Source organism: Malurus melanocephalus, unplaced genomic scaffold, assembly GCF_030028575.1.
Source record: "Malurus melanocephalus ecotype Western Australia unplaced genomic scaffold, MMel_1.1 scaffold_181, whole genome shotgun sequence".
NCBI lineage: Eukaryota > Metazoa > Chordata > Aves > Passeriformes > Maluridae > Malurus > Malurus melanocephalus.
In genome coordinates this window covers 101075-126549 of record NW_026623413.1, presented here as the reverse complement: position 1 = coordinate 126549, position 25475 = coordinate 101075, and the positions used below count along the sequence as shown (strand labels likewise).

Below are 25475 nucleotides of genomic sequence, written 5' to 3'. Positions count from 1 at the left end.
CTTTCTCCTGCTGCTCTCCCTGCTAATTCCATAATGTCATTTATGATCACCATCTTTCCTGTCTGCACCAAAACAACACAACACCTGCTGCTGAATGAGGCCAAAAGCACGTGGAAAACACCACGAGGAGATTCCCATGGCACAGAATCCCAGGGCTGCCCTCCCCACACATCACAGCCCTTCCTTTGGGGAAGGGGGACACTGAAGGGTTAAGTGAGAAATGGGGCTGTGCCATTCGACTTGAAAGGATTCCAAAAATCAAATTAAACAGTCTCCATGTGAATTTATGCAGAGCCATCTTAACACTKCAACCACTCCATGCTCCAGAATGACAAGATAAATTGTAATGGCTCCTTCCGAGACATTACAATGCATTTTGTCACAGACCCCTGTGTTAATGTCTCTATACTATGGATTATCATAATGTATCATGTCAAACCCTCATGCTGCACTACTCCAAAGATACACTGAGATATGTCAAACTTTTTGGTGCACTTAAAAGCATCTTGAAAGACTGTGTTGTGGCGGTGGYAGGAAGGGAAGAAGGGTGGCAATGGCTCTGTGCCCTGCTGCCAGGAGCCAGCTGGGAYCCTGCTCCACACTGGAAATAGGGACACGTCCCCACAGCCCTCAATGGGCTCACAATGGGCAGGGACAGGAGCTGGCACRGCTSAACCCACCCCTCCCTGACCMTGGGATGCCCACAGCCCTGGCACAGAGCTGAATCCCTGGGAAACACTGTGAAATTGGTCACTTGGGCCAAACTCCTCATGGAAAACCCTGATTGTCAAATGAGACCAACAGCAATGGAACAACARCCCCAGATCCATGAGCTGGAAACAAGGCAAAACTAAACCAGGAGCCTGCTCCTATGGGGACTCAGCTAAAGCAGGAGCTGCTCTGATTGGGACCCCTGCCAGCACCAGAGGACAGATAAAAATGACAWATGAGGAACACCAGAATATTGAAATGTCATATGCAGCCTATTCAAGAGAGAGTGAACCTGTATTTCCTCGATAAAACAACAAAATACAAAGTTAACTGCACTGCAAAAATGTCCCTTATTACTTTAATGTACTAGAATATTGCTTAATGAAAGTTCTTAATTGCAATACAATTAATTACATACACAGAGTCCCCAATTACATTTTCCAATAAGACACTGGCTTTGCTATAGGTCTAAAGGCACTAAACCAATTTTAATATATTAAGACCAATTTCCCTTGAATACTAATTACTATCTAATGATAAAATGAGAAAGAGGAACTTTCCAGAAGTGAGATGGCAAGAATAAAACTAAATTAGCCATGAACGGCTTGCTACCACACATAAAAGCATTTCACATTACAAAGTGCAGCTTTCAGTTTAAAGATAAATCTTTGTGCAAGTTAAAAGTTCTGCACACTGGAAGCAGTTTATTAGCCTGAATGCTATTAGTAAATGCTGGATGGAAAGGGGATTTCTCCATACATATTTCTTAATAATGGAAAGTTTTTGTTTCATTTAATATCCTGAAATATAAACTTTCTCTTTGCCCAAAGGAACGTGGCTGCTCTTCTCCCAGCAGATGCTTGGAATCATCCATATATATATTTATAAATGACTCTGAGACTATGAAGAGCACATTTACAAGTAATAGCTGTTACAACAGAGCTTTTCCTGACTGGCATATCAAAGCTRAAAGTATTTTAAATCAAGACAGAATGCACAAAGTGAATATTTCAATTTGATGATAGGATTGTCAAGCCATTATTTTGTTAATCGTGCAAAACTGTCAATATTTCTATTCTGATGTCATGCCAAAAGATAGCTTCTGAGCACCCCAAAATGCACTTTGTGACAGTGCAGGGGGAGCCAGGCTCTGCACAAGGCAGGAATTGTGACTGATCTCACACTGAACTGTCCTGGAGCCCCTCTGCAGGGACAATGTTCACTTTGAGATCACCCCTGTGGGGCAGAAATTACAAACATAGCATTTGTCCTGTGATCTTATTTGAGTGTGGGACCAATTCAGAAAATTCAGAGGCTGAATTCACCAAAGTTCATTATTTAGCGGGGTTCCTGTCAGCCCTGAACAATCCAAAGCTGGGCCTAAAAGCTGGGCCCTGCTCTGAGCTCCAGTCCCTGTGTCTGCTCTGCCTTTGCTGTCCCAGGGACATGGCAGAGGGGAGGATGGAGGAATGGGGAGCTCAGGGAGCCCTGGGGTCCAGCCCAGAGTATTCCCTGGCATGGGATCCCCATCCTGGTGGGTCCAGCCCAGGGTATTCATTCCCTGCCTTGGGATCCCCATCCTGGTGGGTCCAGCCCAGAGTATTCATTCCCTGCTGTGGGAATGCCCATCCTGGTGGGCTCCAGGCCATGCTCTTGGATGGGCACCATTGGTTTGCTAAACAAGGGCAGGAGAGCTCCCCAGTTAAGGGAATTTTGCCCTGGCAGCCTCAGGGATCCATCCCACAGCTCTCCATGGCTCACTTTGGTGTCCCCTGGCCTGGGAGGGGAGCACAAAGACTCCAGAGGAAATKAAAATTGTCCTCTCAACACTGTGACTGATGTTTATTTTGAGCCAAGGCTCYTGAGGCTCTCCTGGAGCAGAGCAGACCAACAATTTACAACAGATTTACTCTTTGAGCAATGGTGCAACCTGACCCCAGTCACTCACCAGAGCAAAGAGCTGCAGGAGATACAGCTACATGCCACAGACTGGATTCCTCCACTGATGATGAAAATACATTACAAATGCAGTMTATACAGTATTCTTTTAATTACAGAGCTTGGGTTAAAAAAAATGTTATTTTAAATTACATGCAAAACCCATGAAAGTATGACTAGTGGGCATCGTTTCACAGATTAAAAATCGATACAAAAATAATAGGTGGGATGCAGACGTCGGGGAATTCTGGCTTGTGGAAGAGCACAACTCGATTAGTGAGGTCAGAATTGCTCCATTTCCTCAGCACAGCCCCCCTGCTCCCTCTTGGCAGGGTCTCTGCTCCAGTTTCTCATGAAGGAATGAACCACGAGCATCAGGAACATTTTGGGAATGATCCCACCCTGTGAGAGCAGCAGGCAGAGCTGGGAGTTCAGTGCCAGCCCAGCTCTGGGGCTGCTCTGTGCCATTCTGGGCTAAGATACAACTGCTTTGGCMAAAAAGCATCAATGGAAAGGTTTAACCTTTGCACAGAAAGAAAYAACTCTTCTACTACTAGAAACAGGCTCTTACTACAGCTCTGCACACTGCATGGCTGAGACTGGTTTTACTCATTAGTACAATCAACATTTTTACACMAAATGCAATGAAAGAACCCAAAACCAAGAGTGTGGCTGTTGTAAAGAATGAAGAATGGATCAAAATGCCACGGAGAATAAACACAAATCAATGTTAAATGTCTCCTTTTAAAGTTTCATGCTGTTTCATGTAAAGAAATAAATCAGAAAATAAATATTAGAACCATTAAAACAGTAATAGAATAAAAATACTTGAGCATAGCTGAAGATTATTTGTCTGACACTTCAAAAATCATCAAACTGCTTTAGTYATTTCTGCATGGCTAATTTCTTTAAATTTTATTAGAAAACCCCAGTGCCTGTGACAGCCACATTGGCACAACACCCTGCAGACCAACCCCTCRACTCACTGAGCAATATCTGCAGCACAGACAGGTTCATATTTCGTGGTTTTCAGGGTTGGTCATAACTTTACAGAGCAGAGTTTAACAGCAGCAGATTAATCATGAAGTGATAAACAGGATGCAGACTATTTACTAAAGGTATGAAATCCATCATTTCCCTCTGGAATATTGTTTTGGCACCACGAAGAAGTGCCTCGGGACAGAGAGTCTCATCAAAACGTACTTGCCCAGACAGTACAGCTTGTGTTCCAAAATACATAACTTATGTGAGTTTAAGCAGTTTACAAGAGCAAAAGTGAAAAGGGGAAACATACTGTTCTCCCGGACAAGGCAGAATTCCAAAGTGCTCTGGCTCTCCAAGGTACAGTCTAAATCTACTGGGACATTAGGTTCACTCTGCTTCTCCAGCCGATACTGAGGACCTGAAACATAAAGTAACTCGTGAAATCATCTGGTTTCTAACAAAGTGATGGCTTAGCACGTTCAGCTAACACGAGGTGACTCTGCTCTCAGGTGGGTGTTGGTGAGGAGGTGTGGAAGGAAGGAAGGAAGCCACACATTCCCATTGTCCCCAGCTGTCCCCAACTGTCCCCAGTGTGACCTGGCAGACCCTGCCCAACATCCCACGCTGTTCCTGCACCAGGTGAGCTGTGCCAAGCCCTGCTTGTGCTGCAGATGTGGCCTGGGGGGACGAATCCCTGCTGGGAGCTCGGGGGGCATTTGGGGCTTTTCTGGGCATCTCTGCTGAGTGAGGAGCCCCCTGTGTTTGCTGCCCACCCCTCTGGGCTGCACAGAGCACTGGGAAATGCCTGGGAGGGCAATCAGCCCTTCCTCATGGCTGCATTTGGTGGTGAACCCATGAAATGTGGGCACACAGCCCCGGGCAGGGCTCAGGCTGTGAGCACAGCAGGGACCAGTGCTGAACTGGGGCAATGTGCCACTGGGGGATGGCATCACCCACAGCTCCAGGTGAGCACAAAGATCACCCAGAGGGGGATTTCAGCTTTCTGCAGAGTTCTGTGCACCATCACCACTGAGTGCATCACACTGAGGGACAYATGCTGCTGTTTTCAATGAATTATTTTCACACTTTAACAGTAGATCTTCAAGACTCAGGTGCCAACTTCTTTCTTCCCCAACCAACTCCCCAAAGGAAAGACAACACCACTTAAAAAACGTATCCACATCTACAGAAAACGTATCAAAAACAGTTTTTACAAAAACTAGGCCACTTAAAAAGCAATCTTTTAGTTGAATGGATCCTTAAATGACATGGTTTAACTGGAACAAAACCAGAATGCACTGAATTCCAGGAGCCAGTTCCAGCCCTGCTGTCCTTCCAGGGATTGGGAGAGGCCCTGGTGGGGTGAGAGGAGCCCCAAGCTCCAGGTGGGACCCCAAAGAAGGGAACCCTTCCAAGGGCAGGAGCTGATGGAACCCAATGCCCTCCTGCCCTCTCTGCACCCTGGAGCAGCCAGGGTGACCCTGCTCCTGCTCACACCTGAGAGATGAACTGCACACCAAGCTCTCAGMTCTGCATTTTCCATATAATCCTGAAAAATAACCTGAAAAACCTTCAGTGATTCAAAGCACCTTTAACCAGGTCTCAAAGTAACAAAAAGCCTAGAACTGAAATAACGAAATCTATTCCSTCTTCACCAGTACCTAAAAGATTTCTGACTGTTTGCTGACTTTGAATTACGAGCGTATATGATGAAATATTTAAAATATATAAAAGAATTAAGTCTTTCAGCCTCGGATGGCATGCCTAAGGAATGGAATTTGTTAGCCAATTAATTTTAAATTTACTACAGCAGATTTTCAATTACAGCTTCTCATTCCATCTCACCAAAGCCATGTGAGGCACTCCCTGCTTGGCCCTGGCATGTTCCCTCCCTGGGTGGGGAATTATGGACACCCCTCATTCCTAATGCTGGACACCCCTCATTGGTAATGCTGGACACCCCTCATTCCTAATGCTGGACACCCCTCATTCCCAATGATGGACACCCCTTATTCCTAATCCTGGACACCCCTTATTCCCAGTGCTGGACACTCTCATTCCCTGCACCATTCTCCCCTCATTCCCAATGCTGGACACCCCTCATTCCCAGCTCTGTTCACCCCTCATTCCCAATATTGGACACCCCTCATTCCCAAAGTTGTTCACCCCTCATTCCCAATGTTGTTCTCCCCTCATTCCAGCTCCATTCTCCCCTCATTCCCAATGTTGTTCACCCCTCATTCCAACACCATTCTCCCCTCATTCCCAACTCCCCTGGCAGCAGACCCAAATCCCATTTTTTCCCAGGAATAGGACACCCCAGGCTCCCACCCTGCCCAGTGAGGATATGCTGAAGCATCTGCAGTGCAAAAACCACAGCAGAGACATCTGAGTGCAGCACAAAGAGAGGCAAACAGAGGCAGCACCACCACTGCTCCTCTCCTGGCTACTGCAAATGTGATTAACCATTTCAATTTAACACAAATTAAATCAGCGCAGGCCTGCTTGTTAGGCAGAAGCAAAATATACTGAATTGAAACAAATCTCAAAGCAGTAAATCAATTTGGATTTCAAATCTGGTGTAGGTTTAGGAACRGGACCAGCGAGAGCAAAAGCCAATGGTTTTGTCTGTTCATCCCAAGCACCTTCCAGAGATTCCCAAGCCACATCCAAGGGAACTGCAGGCTCCTCTAAATTAAATTGAAATTGTTAATCAGTGAACATGGGTGCTGTTGGTGCCCCATCCCAATCCCTGCTCTGAGTGCTACCGATGCTTTATCAATCAGGCTGATCTGAAAGAGAGGCCTTTTAGACAACTTAAACTTCAGACAAATTTAAGAGAATGAGAATACACAACTTTAATCCAGGCCTAACAGCCCCCCTGGTACATTAGGGCAGACAAAGCCTCCTCCTGAGGCTACACCCAAAATGGACACTGGGTCACGAGATCTTCACTTTTTATAAGTTCTGCCTTATTAACATATTGGGTGTTAATTCTCCAATGATCTTTACAGGTGGTGATGTCACCCACCCCAAACTCGCTGTTGTTTCCATATTTTTGGGCTCTGAGGTGTCCTTGGATTCAGCTCAGAGAGGGATTGTTTTGTCTAAAGATGAGAGAACAGGAGTTTTTAGTGCTGTACTAGGGAAGTACAAGAATACAGATGCATGAAAATAGAGAAACTAAAAATCCTAAGGCATCACTGGCACTGCAGACAGAGCTCTGCTGAACARCAGTGCCTTTGCTGGGACATCACCAGGCACACCAGGAACAGTCTGAGCCCCACAGACACACACCAGGGATCCTCCCTCAACACCACCCTGCACTGGAAAAGGCTCATTTCCACCTGGAGAATTCTGGGATCAGGTAAATTGTTTAATGCAGTTTGCATCAAGGCTATATTAATATTAACTCTGCTAATGAAACAGCTCCAGAGTAGGAACCAGGTCAACCTGCCTTATGGAGAGCTCCTTAAAACCAGAAAATACTGAGAAATTAATGAAAGAGTAAATACTGAGAAATTAATAAAAAAAGTGTAAATGGATTTTTAGAGAGTATCTACTCTTCAATTATGCTTTAAATATCTGTCCACATTTACACGACCTCTGCTTCCCAACAGATGACGAATGTTAGGCTGAGTCTGTGGAGGAGTTTTACTACCAGGCTTCTCTCACAAGTTCAAATGATGTCATTGTAGTAGGAATATTGGATAATTTAATGTTCTCCTAATGGAATCCTGCTCTGTGAATTTCAAAAAAAATTCAAGTAGCAATATCAAAGATGGATTTTATGGATTTCTGCAATCTCATGCAAATGTTCAATGCAGCTGTAAAATAAAACCTTTGAAATGCTGGCATGGATTGTTCTGGCCAGTGCCCAAGCCAAGCTCTTCTCCTGCTGGTGGCAGCTCCAGGGCTCACACCCCATGTGGATGATCCTCCATCACACACATCCCTTCCATCCAAATCCCTTTTTCACCACTCTCACCATGGATTCTGCCCACTTGGCCATTTCAAGACACCCCTTTAGAGACAGGAATGTATATCAGGAATTAAAAACAAGGAATCARACCCCAGGACCCACAGCTTCCCTGCAGCCACACAAGAAGAATCCCCCCTCTAATCAAATTAATCCCTCCTTGCAGAAGGGAATGGCCACCCGCATATCAACAAACCAATTCTGTTGCCATTTAAGCTGCAAAGCCTTCAGAAAGGACTTTTGAAAGCATGACCCATCAGTTCTAATTTTTAAAACTTATCCTTTCAGTCAAGACTAGAAAAAGGCCCATTCCAACTTTTATCTTCACTACAAAGTGCTGTTATCTTGGGCTGTTGTCAGGAGCTCTCTCTCTCTTTCTGCTGACAAGCAGAGACTAGAGAGATAAGATTGGGAACGAATCTCACTTCTCTGAGTAAATAAATAATCAATACTCATCTAAATGTAAATGAGAAAGTATCCCCCTCTGATAACAGGGCTCTTATCAAACAGCCAATTTTCTGCAGACATTTGGCCTCAACCAAATCACCATCATTCAGCCCCAGCCTAATGGCTAAAAATCGTAACTAAATTGAACCGATCACCAGAGATCAACTAAGTTCAGCCATGGCTACTACGGGTTCAAATGTTTGGAATGCAATTTTTCCCCCATTAACTTTCAATAGCAATGAAGAATGCCACGGTCAGGGGTGAATCTGCACAATAAACAACACTAACACTGCAACAGGGAACSAGGCTTTAAACAAAACCCCAAGCAAACCCCTCTCCATCTCCAAACTAGTTACTACGGTGGAATAAGCATTACAGAAAGAATATTTAACGTTTGTAGGCTTGTCAAGGCTAAACTAAAAAGACTAGTATCAACAAAACACCAAAAATGGTTGAAAATGGAGCCTTATTTTACAGAGTTAAAACAAAACACATCCCTATTCCCATGTACGCCCCTCTTCACCTTCAAGAGCTCCCACAATTCTCACAGCACCCCAGTTCCACCCGTCAGCTGTTTCTGCTCCCTTTACAGTCTGTGCATTTGTCCAAAACACTTTTGGATTTCCCATTTCCATGACATTTACCGCCTGAATTTATTGCACTGTGTGAGGAAAAGAATTTTTTTTTTTGTTCCAAAGAGCCATTGCCACCCCAGCGTTTGGGGTGAGCAGCTCCTATCTCTAAATTATTGGGATAAAATCTTYCCAATTCACTTCACAGACACCTCTTGTATCCAGTTGTGCCTTTTCCACATTAGAAAATCCCTGCCCTCTGCAGCATCTGCTCCTCATTCCACGTGCCTGATCCATTTTCACTCTCATCCCTTTCTGCATCTCTTCACTTCTCTTTTTGAGACAAAACGTAGCAATTAAGATGTGGGTACCTTGGGATTTATGGACCTAATTTTGGATGTTCCATTTGTCTTTCTGCCTGCTCCTGCACAGAGCTGAAGTGTTCAGAGAACTACCTGAGACCATGCTGGATACTTTTCCTGACTGATGGAAGGTAATTAGAGCCCATCATTGTACACATATAGTTACAGCTGCTTTTCACCATGTATATTATTTTGTACTCATTGACACCCAATTCCCTCTCTCATTTTATTGTCCTGTCACTCAGCACTGTGGATACCTCTGCAGTGCTTCACAGACAGCTTTTATTTGCACTRTTCTTACCCCTTTTGTATCAGCAGCACATTTTGTCACATCAGCATTCACATCCTTCCCATGCCCCACATTAAGGAACAATGCAGGTTCCACCAGTTCCACTGGAGCTCCACCAGTAACCTAGTTACTAATCACCCAGGGCCATTATTCCTATTCTTTGTTTCCTGCCTTTTAATCAATTATTAATCCATGTGAGGATCCTCCTTCTCATCCTGTGACAGCTTAATTGCTTTATGAGCCTTTGTCAAATCTTTTTTGGAAATCTAAGCATGCCATGGAAAACCCCCCATCCCACTGAGATGGTGCCTGGATTTTTCCAGTGCTCAAAGGGAAAAGCAAAGGGGGATGGAGCTGAGCCTGAGCACTGTCCACAGGCAGAACACAGGAGAGCAGTCAAAAAAAACCCTGTTGATAAACACTTAACACTGATATCTGTGGGACTTTCCTTTTCAAGTCCCTCCTTTCACAAGGATTTGTGATTTATTGCTTTGCTGCTCCATCCCTGGGCTTTGAAAGCACGATTCCGCTTGAGTTTAAACTATATTTATATTTATTTTTTTTGTTATCGCTTTTTTATTATTGCTATAGAAAATATTTGCTGGAAATATGTTGCAGCTATTACAAGGTCATAAAAAAGAGGAGATTTATGTATTTCTATCATTTCAAATAGTCTGTCAGAAAGTATCAGTCGTGCTAAGTGTAAGACTGCTGGATTGCAGTGCTCCCTGTGCCAGCACATGGGCAGCAGATGGATGAATTAAAATAGCTCAGTGTGGAGGCTCCTTGGGTGCTGCTGGGAGGAGGGAAATCGAGGCAGTTCTTCATCTCCTGGAGGGGTTCAGGGCAGCCCTGGGTGCTGGACACAGCAAAAAAACCAGAGGGAGGAGCGGGGTCAATCCATGCAGAGARCACAGAAAGTGGTAACAGGGCCAGGGCTGGGGCCTCCTTCTGTGGGATCTCACTTAGAACATGACAGAAGGGGCAGGATTCCATTGTTTGCTTGGCAATGACAATAAAACAACAGAAAATATGTAAACAGTGCGAGAGGAACTGGCTGCAGAGCAGAATGTTTACATCTCCAATCCTGCTGCTGCGAGGACATCTTAAATCTGTTTATCCGCTCCAAATCCCCAAAGCCCCTCAACACCTCTGAAGTGGAATAAAGATTTTTACAATTACAAATGCAAATACTGGTTAATAAATAAAGATATTTAAATAGTGAAAACAAACTTTTAACATTACGCACAAGCACGAGAGGGTTTTTTTTTTTAGTCCAATCTGTTTTTCCTTAACTTGCACTGTTGTGACATTACTGAATTTTACACACAGTTATCTGCCGCTCTCCACAGAAATACAGATGGTTTTTGTAGAAATAAACAGTCATTTATATGAAACAATTGTAAAATAGTTTATGGAAACCAGTGGTGTAATGCATTCAAATAAATGCCAGGCCCGGTTGATGGAGAGCCAAGGTGTTAAATCACACTGCTCAGGAATTCAGCTGTGGGAAACAGATAGTAAATCCAGAGTGACAGAATTTCCAGTGATGGCAAAGGTTTCTGACATCTAGTCCAGTACACAAAAACTACAGCAGTTCAAACCTATTTTACTTAACACTACCTTGACAGCCAGTGAAATTAAAGAATTTAGTCAAAAGCCCCTTAAAAAGAAACAAACACTTCATTTCTGGATTGCTTTTCTGGGGAGCAGCAAATGTGCAGCAYGGCCAGCAGCAACCAGGCTGTGCACAGCATCAGCAGAAGGGTTTCACCTAATTGATACCTTTTTGCATTAGCAGTATGTAGCTCTAAATAAAACTGAGACAAAATCATTGTTTGATCTATAAAGTAAAGCACCCACAGCAGCAATCCAAAACACAGATTTTATTTTAGGCTCACGGCTTTGGGGGTGGATCCGGACCATCCCAGGGCACAGCAGCACCAGRTCTCTGCCCTGCCTGGATTTTCAAGTGACAAAGGTGCTTTTCCCTGGCTATGAGACACCAGTCATTGTTCTGCAGTTTTGGTGCACTCGAGGGTTCACAAAAACAGAGCAGGGTCCATGAAGGTSCCAGGTACCAGCACAGTCTCTGCTCATCAGAAACGGTGAAACAAAAACAAAAATCTCTGTCACCCAAACACTGAGCTGCACAGTTTAAAATGTCACATAAATTACTGCATTATTACCAATCCAGAAGAACCACTAACCACATGAATTCAATACCAACAGCTCCAAAATAGACTCTGTTCAATATTTCACTTCCATTTGGGATGCTGGGCATGACAAATTCCTCTCACCCGCCCAGGCTGATCTCCAGCCCCCACCAGCCYGGGCACAGGGCTCAGTAGCCACTGCTGTTCTGATTGACCATTCCCAAATTTCATTTCTGATGGGCTGTCTGTGCACACCAACACCCAACAGGGTCTGCTCAGCATCAGCAGGATGGGGAGGAACACAGTGTGCAATAAATCACCCTGGTGCAGAGCAGAGCTGCACTTTTGGGGCTGAAGGAAATCATTCCCAGCAGCTCCCTCTCCACACCGAGGGGTTCACACTGCTCACCCCCGTCCTGCTGCAGGAAATAGCCTGGAAAGGCCAGAGTTTTGGGAGTGGAGAGCAGTGGAGCCCAGACCAGCTCTGGGAATGCTGGCCCAGGGACAGCGGGGACAGTGCTGGGACAGTGGGGACAGTGGGGACAGCAGGGACAGTGCTGGGACAGTGGGGACAGTGGGGACAGTGCTGGGACAGAGGGGACAGAGGGGGGACAGCGGGGACAGTGCTGGGACAGCGGGGATAGCACTGGGACAGCAGGGGGACAGCAGGGGGACAGTGGGGCTCCGTGTCCCATCCGCCACAGGGACCAGGCTGGCTCTGTGCCCTGTGCCCGGTGCTCTGTGCCATGTTTTGTGCTCTGTTCTCTGTGCTCTGTGCCATGTTCTCTGTTCTCTATGCCATGTTCTCTGTGCCATGTTCTCTGTGCTCTGTGCCCTGTTCTGTGCTCTCTGTGCCCGGTTCTCTGTTCTCTGTGCTCTGTGCTTGGTGCTCTGTGCCCGGTGCTCTGTGTTCTGCTCTCTATTCTCTGCTCTCTGTGCTCTGCTCTCTGTTCTCTGTGCTCTGTTCTCTGTGTTCTGCTCTCTGCTCTCTGTTCTCTGCTCTCTGTTCTCTGTGCTCTGTGCTCTGTTCTCTGTGTTCTGCTCTCTGCTCTCCGTTCTCTGCTCTCAGTGCAGCCCCAATCCCATCATGAACACCCCAAATGCCCACACCCAGCACTGCTGGAGCGTTCCAGCTCCAGCCATCCCTAMCCCGGGCACCCCGCTCGCCAGGGATGCTGTAATGATCCACAACAAAGCACTCGGAGCCAGAGGAACTCACAACTCCCATCGAGCAGAAAAGCACGAGTGTGAACACAAGGAAATACAAATTAATTGGCTCTTCACTGTCACAGATGCTGGGGCTTCCATCCCAGAAAGAGTCAGAGCAAACATATGCATCGCCTACTCGAACATATTTACTTTTAAATTTAAACTCCTCAGTTACCATCATTCCATGACAGTATAAAACTTTAATGACAGTTTATTCTAATTGTAGTTCATCTGTTAAAAGTGCTTTAATCACCAGGCTGTGGCTTTACACAGTTTTTAAAATATTTTTAATTCTTCTTTTTTTAAATGTATGAATAAATACCTGTATGTGCAATCAAAACACACACACACCTCCCTTTACAGATTTTTTTTTGTTCTCCCACCAACAAGGTAGGATGAGAAAGAAAAACCCCATCCAGACCCACAGYTCCTCCAGCAGCTGTTTTGGAACATTTGAGTCATGAAATTTGACATTAAATGTGGTGCTGACACTGACACACCAGAAAATGAATTTTCAAACACAACTCARATCTCCCCTTCCCAGCTGCTCCTCAAAGATGAGCCCCAAGGAGAATTCTTCACGTGAGAGTCTCCAGGTTCCSAGGGGTAACCTAAACATRGTGTGAACAAACCTAAAACATGGGAACAATCAATGAGCACAAACCCTGGGCTGGTACCTAAACCTGACCTAAACTCSGTGTGAACAARCCCAAAACATGGGAACAATCAASCAGCACAAACCCTGGGCTGGTACCTAAACCTGACCTAAACTCYGTGTGAACAAACCTAAAACATGGGAGCAATCAATGAGCACAAACCCTGGGCTGGTACCTAAACCTGACCTAAACTCCGTGTGAACAAACCCAAAACATGGGAACAATCAAGCAGCACAAACCCTAACAGACTGTGCTCCCAGGTACCTGGGATGGAACAGCCTCCTTTTCCTGGCCTTGGCAGGCTGTAATTCCTGATTCTGGTCTAGAGACTAAAATATGATWCAGAGACTTTTATCTTTAAGTCCTATCGCTGTTTCTCCAATCTTTCTCTCTTCTTATTATTCACCTTCCTGTGGCAGTGGAATAATACACTTAAACAGACCAGGAAGATTATTTTAGGCTATTTTTGGTCACTTTACACATTTTAAAGAATGCAAAAAGCACTGGTTGACAGCTGTTAGGGACTTGAATGTTATTGCAAAGCAGCTGTTTTCATTTATCGAAAAAGTATTAATCTTTCTCCAAACTCACAGAACACTGAGCTAATAACTCTCCCTCTAACCTACGGAAAATACAGGTCACGTCTGTGCAATGTTGGCAGAAGGTTTTGTTTATAACAATTAAACTTGTAGAGCATTTTGTTCTTAAAAGGACTGAGCCTTTCTGGTCTGGGGATGTTTGCAGTTGGAGGCAGCTATTAAATAATAATCAGTAGCATGTTCACCCTGCAAAGAATTTCTACTTAAAATCAGAGAAGATTAATCAGAGGAGACTTCTCTGTTCACTAGAAATTTCAGATGAAGAGAGGCTGACACGGACCAGGAACAGGCAGGATTATTCCAACATTTCAGCTTTTTATGTTGTTTAGTTTTGTCTCTCATCTCCTTCTAAGAACATTGGGTTTTTATAYACTGACATCGATGCTTAATTTGTTTGAAAACAAAGCCTCTGCACACATTCTCTCTGCATTGTTATTTACTTTACATTAGTATTTATAGTCCATTCAGTCAAGCTCTGGAGGAGAAGGCAACTGAATGTGTTTSTTGAAGAGCAGCAGGAATGAGACAGCTCACAGGCAGAGATAACTTCCAAGTGTACAGAGAGTTCCTGCAYAGATTTAATTTGAGAATCACCATGGCATCGAGATACATGAAGTATCAAGGATGAAGTCATCATCTTTCTTATGTTCTTAAAATCGTAATCCATGCAAACATATTTTATAGGGAATATGGAATGCAGGTTTTGTGCAGATATAAAAAGCCTGATAAGATCTCGTTGCTGTGCTGCTGTCAGCCCAGCTCCAGCTCACAAAAACTGGGCCTGCCTTGGGCCAGCTGAGCCTTCCTAAAACACAGCATTTGAACCCCTACCACAACAAAAACTTCTTACACCTTAATGAGGTAACACGTGAGAATTGGTGAAAGCAAGACCAGCAGAAACACACACCAGACTGGTTGAGCAGGAAAATAATTTCCCAGTAAAGCAGATCAAGTTCTAGGGGTAATGGTGTTTTGCAAGATGATCTGTGTCACCTCCGAAACTCCTCTGCCAAGCCCAAGGGTGGGATTTTCAAGCAGGTCTAACAGCTACCTACTCCAGAAATTAATGTTAAGACTGTTACTGTGCTGGGGAGAATTATACCAAGTACTAAAACACCCAAATCTCACCTCCTAAAACAGCTTTTCAGGACTCAGTTATTAGAGCTGTTCAAAATCCAGACAGCACTGTATCTGACATTTTCACTGATAAATTCAAGGAGAACAGGAAGTTCTYATGCTCCCAATCCCAGCTCCTGAGTTCTGCTCTGCAGATCTGCCACTCTGCAGAGGGATTTTATATTTCCACCATCAGCTGCTGAAGTGCTCAAAGAACACTCTGAAGCAGATGTAGGCATGGCAGGGTTATACAAAACAATTCTTAAACTACCTGTGGACATTGGGCCAGGGGTGTTATCCAGCACTGGGCACTGCCAAGCCAGGTCCTGCACTGATGGAGCTGCCAGCTCTCTGTGCCCCATCACCCCAACCTTGGCTCTTTCTCTCCCATTTGGGATATTTTCAGAAAATCCTCTCTAAACAATGCTCCTGAGCCTCTCTCAAGGTGCTCCATCCTGGATTAGACCAGTCTCACTAGAAGCTCATCCYACAAGCAGCAGTGTTTTATTTCCAGCCCTCCCATAAAATATGCCAGTGCAATACAYGCTGCTGAGCACGCAATAGGTTAAACAAATTGATGATAAAGTATTCGACTTCGTTAGTTTTCATTACCATAAGAAAACATCAATTACATTTTCTGTTTTATGAGTGTACACAGGGGAATCCATTACAGTAAGCGAGAGGTTATATGACTCTTTCTGCTGCCTCTTTCCTCAGCAAAAAGAACAGTTTGTTCTCCAAGCCAGTGACACCAGCCCAGAGGAAGGGAAGGCACACYGGCGTATCTGCATAGACAGCTCCTATCCTGATTTATCCAGCCTGGCTCCAACTAATTAAACATCTGCCTCAATGATTTCCTCTGCAGATTTATCTTCTCCAGTATGCAGCACTGACTGGTTGTTACAGGCTTTTTCCTAACTTGCAGCCATTGCCTACTTCTGTCTCCTACTGACCTGTATCTCACTGCAGCAAATAATCTTTTCTGGCTGAATGAAGTATTCAGAGAAAACCAGTCTAGTGTTTTGGCCCTGGTCATGTTGAGCAAACCTTTCCCAACTGTACCACAGAAATTCCTCARATTTTCCTCTCCCAAAGTAGCCAAACCAAGTTTGCATTTTCCTACCCATTTAGGACCAGTCTGAAAAATGTCCTGTAAGTCAGAGGTGAAAACAGGTCAGAAAGCAACTGCTTCAACCAGTGTTTGAAAACAGTGTAAGTTGCAATGTAATAAATTAATTTGTCCTGAAAAAGTTGATCTGGAGCCCACTTCCAATAAACACGTTCAGTCTATTTTTGGTAACAACTTTTTAAAAATCAGACCAATCAGCTTTAAAGGACACATTGCTGAAYGAGGAGAAATGCTTCTCCTAAATTATGTCTTATCTTTTATTCAGAACTTTGACATCCCAATCCACGGGTTAATAATGACCTGACCCACCTGGCACAGGCCCGTGCTGTGCTAATGSTCTGATCTGCAATTCCATTTATTCCTGCATTCCCAGTGACAGGAGAGGCACATCCTCTCCAGTGATGATGGAAAGATGACCAAACCTTTTCCTACTCCTGCTCCAGTCTCTCTGTGCCCACTGTGGTGGCATYCTGAGTTCTCCCTGCCCTCAGCAGCATTCCCAGGAGCATTCCCATCCCCTGGCAGATGGGACCAGTTTGACCTGTCTGGATCCAGAGGTTCCCTCTGTGCACTCAGCTACAATTGCTGCTGCTTTAAAGATGACAGCAAGACCTTCCCAAGCCCTCACACCCCCATTAAAGACTGATAAATCTCATCTTTGGGAGAGGGATGAAATGGGAATAAGGGAAGTTTTGGATAAGCTAAGATAATGTTAACAAAAATTTCTGATTTAATCCCAATAATGCACTGTGAGCTCTTAAAAGCAGTTAAAAAATAAAGATCTCATTTAMAAAACCCAGTAATTTGGGAATTCTAGCAGGAACCTTCCCCAGAGTGAGAACTGTGCTCACAGTGACCCCAATGCATGTAAGTAAACACGCCTGTAAGTAACCACAAGGTTTGTAGCTGTGACTGCCCCTATGGTTACATCCACAGCAGGGGTGCTGTGAGCTCTCAAAGAGGTGAGATATCACATGGATAATGAATAAAAAGTAAATTTAAATGATTTCTTGTACAGTTATCCCCCTCACTAAATAACACATACACATACCCATACACCCTGCTCCTGCAAAGGCAGCAGAAGTGAATGTRTTATTTGAAAGGAACAAATGCCAGCTCCATTCCTTTTCTAAACTACTGAGCAAAAGTAAGAAAGTCAAAGCAGTATCAAATTTCAAATGGACAAAGAAAACATCTGTTACACCAAGCAGGGAAGCAGTTTAAAGACTGAGCTAAGTGAATCCTTTAGCAGCCTCCCTTCAGGGAAGAGAAATCTGACCCCAGGAAATAAATAAAAGTCACCCAAAAAGTGAACAAAAGAGGTGTTTGAAAAAAAAAAAACCCCACCACCATTCATCGCCGCTAACGACTTGTTCATTATGAGTGATGATGGATAAAGACTTCTCACGCTGAGATGAAATCAAGATTTATAYGCATTGTTTCCTCTCCCAACTTGTGGGAAGATCATCATCATTTAATTCCATCTCTGCGGCCAGTGATGGGCATCCAGAGAGCAGAGAGTTGGTTATCACACGGTGCTCTCAGCTGGCACGGGCGATGCTGCCGCTGGCACATCTGGACGGAGGCGCCGCCGCCGAGGCTGAGCGATGGCTGCTGGCCACCCTCCAAATTGCTGCTCTCCACCCCCAGCACTGCTCCTCTCCTCTCCACACCCCCCCTCCTTTTTTTTCTTTTTTTTTTTACGAGAATCAGATTTTCATTGCTCCGTTCAATTGCTCTTCTCTGCCATTTTTTACAGCTCTTATCGTTCCCTTGGAATATGGCCTTGAGACAGCTCATCCGTGTCCTTCACTGTGTTATCTCTTCTAACTTTTATTAAAACTTCAGCTCTCATCTGAAGATAGCTAATTAAATCCATGACAGATTATACACGCATTTAAAAACTGCGCTCAACTATTTTTTTCTAAAGAGAACAGGGTTTATTTTCTTTTCCCATAGTTAAAACYGAGCGTGTATAAGGAGGTTTCATTCATTTACAAAGACAAGATCCTTATCTTTCCCACTATATAGATGGGTTTATATTAAAGTTCCTTTGTTGCGTGACAAGACTCAGTGCAATTTCTCTCAGTAATTATTTCTTGTTGCTGGAAAGATCTCTCAGCCTTATACTTTTGAAATATATACACTAACATATATGTGAATGCACATCTACCCCCCAGAAAAACATTGCTTGAAAATAGAAATACAAGTACYGTACATTTTAATTTTTTGTGTTCATATGCCTGAACTATAACAGCACTATTTTGACAACATTGCAGAAAATAAATTCTTCTTTTTTACTATCAAGTGACGATGAATCCTTGAAATTATTTAAAATCATGCTAAGCATAATTTTCTTATGTAAATTAAAAGTATATATACAAACTCTATCATGGGCTGGACTTGCTGTACTTCTACCTATCATCCCAAATTACCATGAACTGGTCTTGAATGCAAATGGCTTTGTTATCATAAATAAATATTTGCAGGAATGGATCTACTGCTCTGCAGCAAACATTATGCAGCTCCTGCACTGTCAGCTTTGTGCCAGCGTGGTGAGCACAGACCTGTGCACAGAACTGCTGTGAGTGGGGCTGGGACATAACCCCCCAAAATCTGAGCAAAATCCACAACTGTTAAAAAGATAGAAAATATGGAGAAAACACCCTGCCCTCTAGAAAATACGATAAATAACCCACCTGAGCCTCTCTGTGATCCCTTCCTTCTCTTTAAGGCCTTTTGTAAGATATCCTTCATGGTGACCTTCATACTGTCCACCTGAATAAGTGAGAATCCATGAGCAGCATTTCTGCAAGACAGATGCACATGCAGTTTTACAAAACAATCATCACCCGCAGCTCCCGCAGTCCTCGTTAGCAAAGCACTCGTTAAGCACACGGTTAACGAACTTGGGCTATGAAGGGAAGTTAGAAGGAGAAACCAGGCAAAGTGCCTTAGCAAGGTGTGGACAAAACCAGCCAAAACGGACYGAGATTCAAGGCAAAGAGTGGATGATTTCCCTAATTGATGTTATTTATTGTTATTTTGATTACCGGGGGGACTCCTGATGTCCCAGCCCGTGTCTGTGGCGTGTTTTACAGCACACAACATGGAATCAGTTTGCAGTGGCATTTTCATCCACGTCCCACATGTGACAAACTGCCAGGGAGAGGTGGCACAAAACCCCTCAGAGAGGGCACAACCCCCTGAGCGAGGTGACAGCAGCTCTGCAGCACCATCCAGGCGTTATTTCAATGCATTATTTCAATGCATTATTTCAAACCTAACGGGGATTCTTTGGGTGCATTTTTGTGAACACAACGACACAAAAGCTCCCAGAAAGATCCACGGCAGTGGGTCCTGGTCCTGGCAGAGGGACTGCAAAAAGCACGGGGACAGTTGAGGGGGGCACTGCAGAAATGAAAATATAACACAAGAAACACTGAATGAGCAGCTCAGGAAATTCTGCCCCTTGGCCCTYGCAGTCAGTCTCGGCTCGTGTCAGTAGATGTCACTGCAGACAGTTCCAGGCAAATCCAGGAGCTGAAAGCTCCCACCGGAGAGATTGCTCTGCATGGAAAAAACTGGTTTGCAAAGCTATTTGGGCAGGAGGAGGAGCTTTCTATCTGGCAACCAGGAATTTTAATCAGGGAGCACAGCTCTGTATGAACATCACAGCTGGAATATTTTTAAAAGCAACTGGCAGGCGAGAGCAATCCAAGCAACACGAGYACATCCTGCAAAAACAAGCCCAGATTACATGTCACTTTGAAACACAAATGCTGGGACAGAGGTTGGAGCTCAGGTCACATCAGACGTGGCATCCCCAGCCCACGCCGTGACAGAGGCAGGATGGAGAAATGAATGACCCCTGTGAGCCTCAGTGCTCACTGCCATGCTCAGGGCATGGCACAGGGCAGGAATGGGCACACAGTGGGCACACAGTGGGCACAGCTCAGTGTCCTGCAGGCCACTCGTGCCCTTGGGCCAGCAGCCAAGCCTGGCCCCAGCCATGTCCCCCCCTCTTTGCTGCACGACGCTYTTTCCCTCTCCTGGGTTGTGTGTTGGTCTCATCTGAATTTCATTTTCAATTCCCTTTGTTCCTGGCAAAATGAAACTGCCTAAAAGCCCCAAATTTATGTTCTCCAGACCATTTATTATTTATAACTCTATCTTRCTCGTCTTCAAACCAAATACTCCCAATCTTTCCGTGTATCTGCCTTTGCCTCTGTTCAGTACAACAGCACAATGCCACCACATCTGCAGGTGACACTGCTGTCCTGGGAACACCCTAGGGTTCAGAGGTTCTGGATAACACCTGCAGTGAGCACAGATCTCTCTGAGAACTTCATTGAGGAAAAAATTTCCTCTGCAGCTGCTGTGGAACCCCAGGACCTGTATGAGCACCCCACAACTCCTGCCCTTCCCAAAAACCTCCCAGYCTCAGTCCCTACTGACCTGCTGAGCAAGAGTCAGTGGCTTCTTTAAAGTGAAAAACCTATTCTGCAATTGTAATAACAAAAGGGAAACTGTCTCTGTGGTTTTATTTAAATAACACAAGGTTTGTGATTGAAGCACTGCAGGAAAAGCCCTGCACGCTGCACCAGGCCATCCCCACACCTGGCACCACAAAACTCCCACCAAAGAAGGGACAGAAATTAAAACACTCCAGGGAAAAAAGAAATTGCAAAGGCAAGAGAAGTCTTCTAGAACATGCTATTGACCAAAACAACCAGAGTCACAATTCTTCCCTTAGTATAAAACATTTCCAACATTTTTCACCCCAAACAGAGCAGGGCTTGCAGCCCCCTTCCCACTGGGCACATCAGCAGATGGCCCCAGCTCGGGGCCATTCACACCCCCATGGATAAGGAACATCCCCAAATGAGGATTCTCGTGGAGTTGCTGATATTTCAGCTGTGAGGAGCACAGAGCTGTGATCCTGTTTGTGCTGGGGCACCCCAGCTCAGCCGATCCTCCCCACTGAGCACTGCCCTGAGAACTGTCAGACCCATTTCCCTGACACTCCATTACTAACCCTGCCTGAGCCACGGCCATTCTTTGCCTCAGAAGCTGGATCTCATCCCAGAACAATCTTTAAAAGTTTATTTTACTGATCAAAGCAAAATAAGAAACCCTCAGTGTTTTACTATATTTAGTGTTGAACTGTGAGTGAGTCCTTGGCAGGAGCAGCGGCCGCCGAGCGCACCCCGTTTTTGTAAACTCTTGGCTGTTTGCTCTGGAGCTGAGCCAGAGGGGCCAAACCCCTGTGTTTCAGCTGCTCCCTACCCTGCCTGGCTCACCCAGAGCTGCTTTTCCTCTCCCAGTGCCCCACAGAACCCCAATGGGACATCTCAGCAACCCCACACCCGAGCCAGGGGGATTCAGACCCCAAAGAGCTGCTGCCATCCCACTGGGGCTGTGCCAGTGTGTCACTGCMCATTCCTGTGCCCAGAGGAGGGGCACTGAGAATCACAGATGAACTGGGGCTGGAAGGGATCTCTGAGACCACCCAGACCAACCCCCTGCCCGGGCAGGGTCACCCAGAGCAGGAAAATGTGTCCAGAGGGTTTGGGATGGCTCCAGAGAGGAGATTTCCAGAGGCTCCCTGGGCAGCTGTTCAGAGCTCTGCCACCCTCCATGCAAAGAAGCTGTTCCCCGTGTTTAGGTGGAACTGGTGGCTCAGTTTAAGGCCACTGCTCTTTGTCCTGTTGCTGGATATGTTGTCAGGGCATCCCAGAGCTGCAATCTGCACCCCTGATGTGGAACACACAGAGCACCCCATTCCAGCACTGGGTGAGCACAGCACGAGTTCTGAGCTGTACAAACACACACCAACCTCACCTGGCACTGCCAGCCTGCCATGGCCATGGCCTGTCCTCATCAGCTCAATCCCAGCTCATCCTTAACTCTGATTACAAACCACACTGTGCTAAGGTGTGACACCTTCATTTTGAGTCAACACGCTGAAAATGGGACAGACAAGCAGATGCTGATCAATCAATTAAAACTGCTGCTGGCAAATTGGAAGCCAAAGAAATTCCTTAGCTTGTATTTTCTGTCATTTTGCAAAAACATACCTGGGTGACAAGGTTAAATCAAGCAAAGGAAATCCCTGGCACTTATCATCCACAGGCATTACTGATAAATTGTGCAGTGGAGGAATAAAGGATTACCTTCTGTATTTTTTCATTACACTTTTCTTTTGTTACAGAATACATAAATCCATTGTGGCACAATGTAATATGTATCATCGTGCTACACCTGTGGACGTTTCATAACGGCTGCCATGTCTGTGCAGTCAGGAATGATAAGTGAACCACCCGTGAATGTTAATGATAGTGATCATTCTGCAGTAACTTGGCTTTCCATCTTCTTTTACAGCCTCTGTGCTGGAGCCAGGGTGGCAAGGTTCAGAGAGGGAAAGGAAACAACAGCACAGGCAGAAGCTGCAGCAGCTCACACCGGGCACTGCYGGGGATGCTCTGAGGTGCCACAGGAATGGGAAGAGTTCCCTCTTCAGCCTCAAAATCAAACAACCCACACTGGAAGGACAAAAGGTTTCTGCTCTGAATAAAAACARAGAACTTCTCAAAAATCCCCTTTCCRATCTGGAGCAATTTTTAAAWTTTTTWATTTTTTTTTTTTTARCACAGGAGTGGAATTGATTTTCCAGAAGTGGAATTTATAGCACTTAGAGCTCACTGCATAACCAGCTGGCATGGCTGGAAGTGCCTGGCTGTGACTAATAGCAATTTCCACYTGATCAGCACAAAGTCAGAGTTTAGACTAAAAACCCAGCTGATGCAATGGACTTASCCTAAGCTGGGTAATTTTTAAGGTAAAGTGCAGTGATAGGAACCCGACTAAGGGCAGCCACAATTTTCATTCTGAGCCTAAATGACCTGATTTTGTGCACCTCAGGCTGGCCTTGGGTAGCTCTGTGCACTACTGAGTTTAACTGGCTGAGTTTTAAACTGTTAATTCTGCTTAGACCTCTACAGAGGTTAAACTGTAATTTTGCTTAGACCTCTACAGAGTCTCCTGAATTCCTTTTGGGGTCACAGCCCTCCCTCTCCACTCTCCTGGGAGCTGCCTTCTTAAACTTTTGCACCCACATTAGCARTTTTAAATTTTATAAAAATATTCTAAAATGTATTTTGCCCACCCCCATGTACAAACCAGGAACAGGCCTTTTGAGGAGTACTGCTAGAGTCCAAGAAAAAACACATTTCAGGGCTTTGAACTGAATTTGTAAATTCACAAAGCAAATCTGGTATTTTAAAAAGGTTTCAAACCTTAAACTATTGGGTATGGCAGAGGTGCTGCTTTGCAAATTTGTATATAATAGTCAAAGCACTCTAAGCATAATATCAAAACAGAAAAAAAGTGCTACAGAGCAGAGGAACTGGATGCCAAATTTCCTCTGTGTGCCAACTGGCAGCTGAGCTACAGCTCCTCGAAACACCATTACATCGAGCATGTCAAGTTCCAATAATAAAATTTCCAAGGGRAAAAGCCCTAATAATGGTACAGATTTATCTGAAGCCTTTCAGGTATGATCTCACCACCTCAAGCAGGCTGTATTTCCACGGGTGTGGTGTTTTGTTGGGCTCCTGGTGACAAACCCCTGGACAGGAGAGCGGGGCTGTGTGTGAGTGCTGTGTCTGACATTGGGCAAAGCTCTGCTTTCCACAACCTTCCAAAAMCACAACTCGCTAGACTGATGGGCACTGAGCAGCCAGAATGACTGCCCTCCGTCTTCTCCTTGTGTAACTTTGCCAGAGTCCTTGGAAGTTGCCAAATTCGGTCATGCCTGCTTAGCTTGCTCGACTGATTGTGCCAGAAAAGAAAATAAGACACAGATGTATTTGAGCTCTTGGAGATGCCAGTAAGAGCGACAGCTAATGGCTTCATTTCGACCCTCCCCTACCAGCTGGGCACAGGTGGGGGGATAATGAGGTCCCTCTCCCTAATCAAACTCAATTATTTACTACTCTGTACAGCCACAAAGACATTCCCATCCAGCTCGGAATATAAACTGCACCGTGGGCTACTCACAGCCACCACCTCTGGGTATTTTTAACTAACTCGAGTGGCTCAGAGTTTGCCTTGGCAGCAGTTGAAGTGTATAAAGTTCTGCAAAATGTTTCTGCTCAAACATGTCCTGCTGAAGAGGGGTCCCTGCAGGGCTCCACTCCAAAACTGCCCTGCATMTGAGAGAACATCCACACTGAGAGGAAATGCTGCAGCACCGAGCTGCAACATTTTTCAACAGTGACTCCGTATTAATAAACATTACAAGTCACAAGGCTGACATGGCAGCAGCTGAAATACTTCAGCACAAGGAGGAAAAAAAGAGATGCAAAATATAAAACCACAATTACATGCACTGGTAGGGTGACAGGGGAAGAAGAAGACACAGAATTTACAACAAATCCCTACAAAAATAAGACAGCACGCACATTTAAGCTCACAGAGCTAACAACCTTTTGATCAAGTGATGATCAAGTAATTCTTCATTCTAGGGGACACATAAACATTCTAATTTAAACCTAACTATTTCCACAGTAATCACAAGCCATTTGAAATTAAAATGTGGACACTGGAACCACCAATTTGACCCTTTCAGTAGAGCAGCAGCACCCTCCAAGCTGGAAGGAAGCTCCTGRTATCAGCACAGCCTTGAATAACACTTGTGAATACTGGGGCCAGAATATTTTATTTCCCAGTGCCCTAATGCAGAGGAACAAAGTGAATGTGGCYGTGGGGAATACACGTGGGATTTCCAATGATGGCTTTCTGTAGGATGCTTTGGAATGTTGCTAAGAAACACRGTACACAATAAAGAATATAAAAACTAATTAAATAAGCCAGATTTTTTTTTTAAATGTCTGATTATTCAGAACTGGAAGCAGCTGTAGTGTTAAGAAATGTAAGTAATGTCCAATAACCAAGGAAACCCTATTAGCATTTTCATTTCAAGAGCTCCAAACGTGAAATATTTTTCCCAAGTAAGAAGTGGCTTATGCTCCTGGCATTTTCTTCTGGTAATTAAGGCCTTCTGATGGTTTAAGAGATTTTTCATTCCCAAGTAAAGAAAAATAAAAGTGATCAAGCACAGTATATAACCCTACTTCAGTGATAAGGACGCAGCAAATTCTTCTTGAGCTTCAAGTCAGCTCAAGGGGTGGATGGGATCTCCCTCATCAGAATTCTCCTTAAGAGGAGAATGTCCAGTCCTGTTCCAGCTGGTGTGGGTGGTTACTGCCCATTTCTCTTCTCAGCCACTGTGCTGTTATTAAGCCACACTGCAGCTATTTGTCTA

The 25475-nt window shown here is 44.8% G+C and overlaps 1 protein-coding gene across 3 annotated transcripts in view; it reads right to left on the bottom strand.

Annotated features, from left to right (window-relative positions):
* The window catches only part of MAPKAP1 (MAPK associated protein 1), an 80518-nt gene that overhangs the window by 20420 nt on the left and 34623 nt on the right, over positions 1–25475 (bottom strand). For 2 of the 3 annotated variants that reach the window (XM_057372899.1, XM_057372898.1), the window contains exons 7-8: positions 18847–18956; positions 3944–4051 (exon numbers count right to left, since the gene is read on the bottom strand). In XM_057372899.1, coding sequence (XP_057228882.1) covers positions 3944–4051; positions 18847–18956 — 218 coding nt within the window. The remainder of the gene's footprint in view (positions 1–3943; positions 4052–18846; positions 18957–25475) is intronic. The other variant, XM_057372900.1, reaches the window with a different exon arrangement.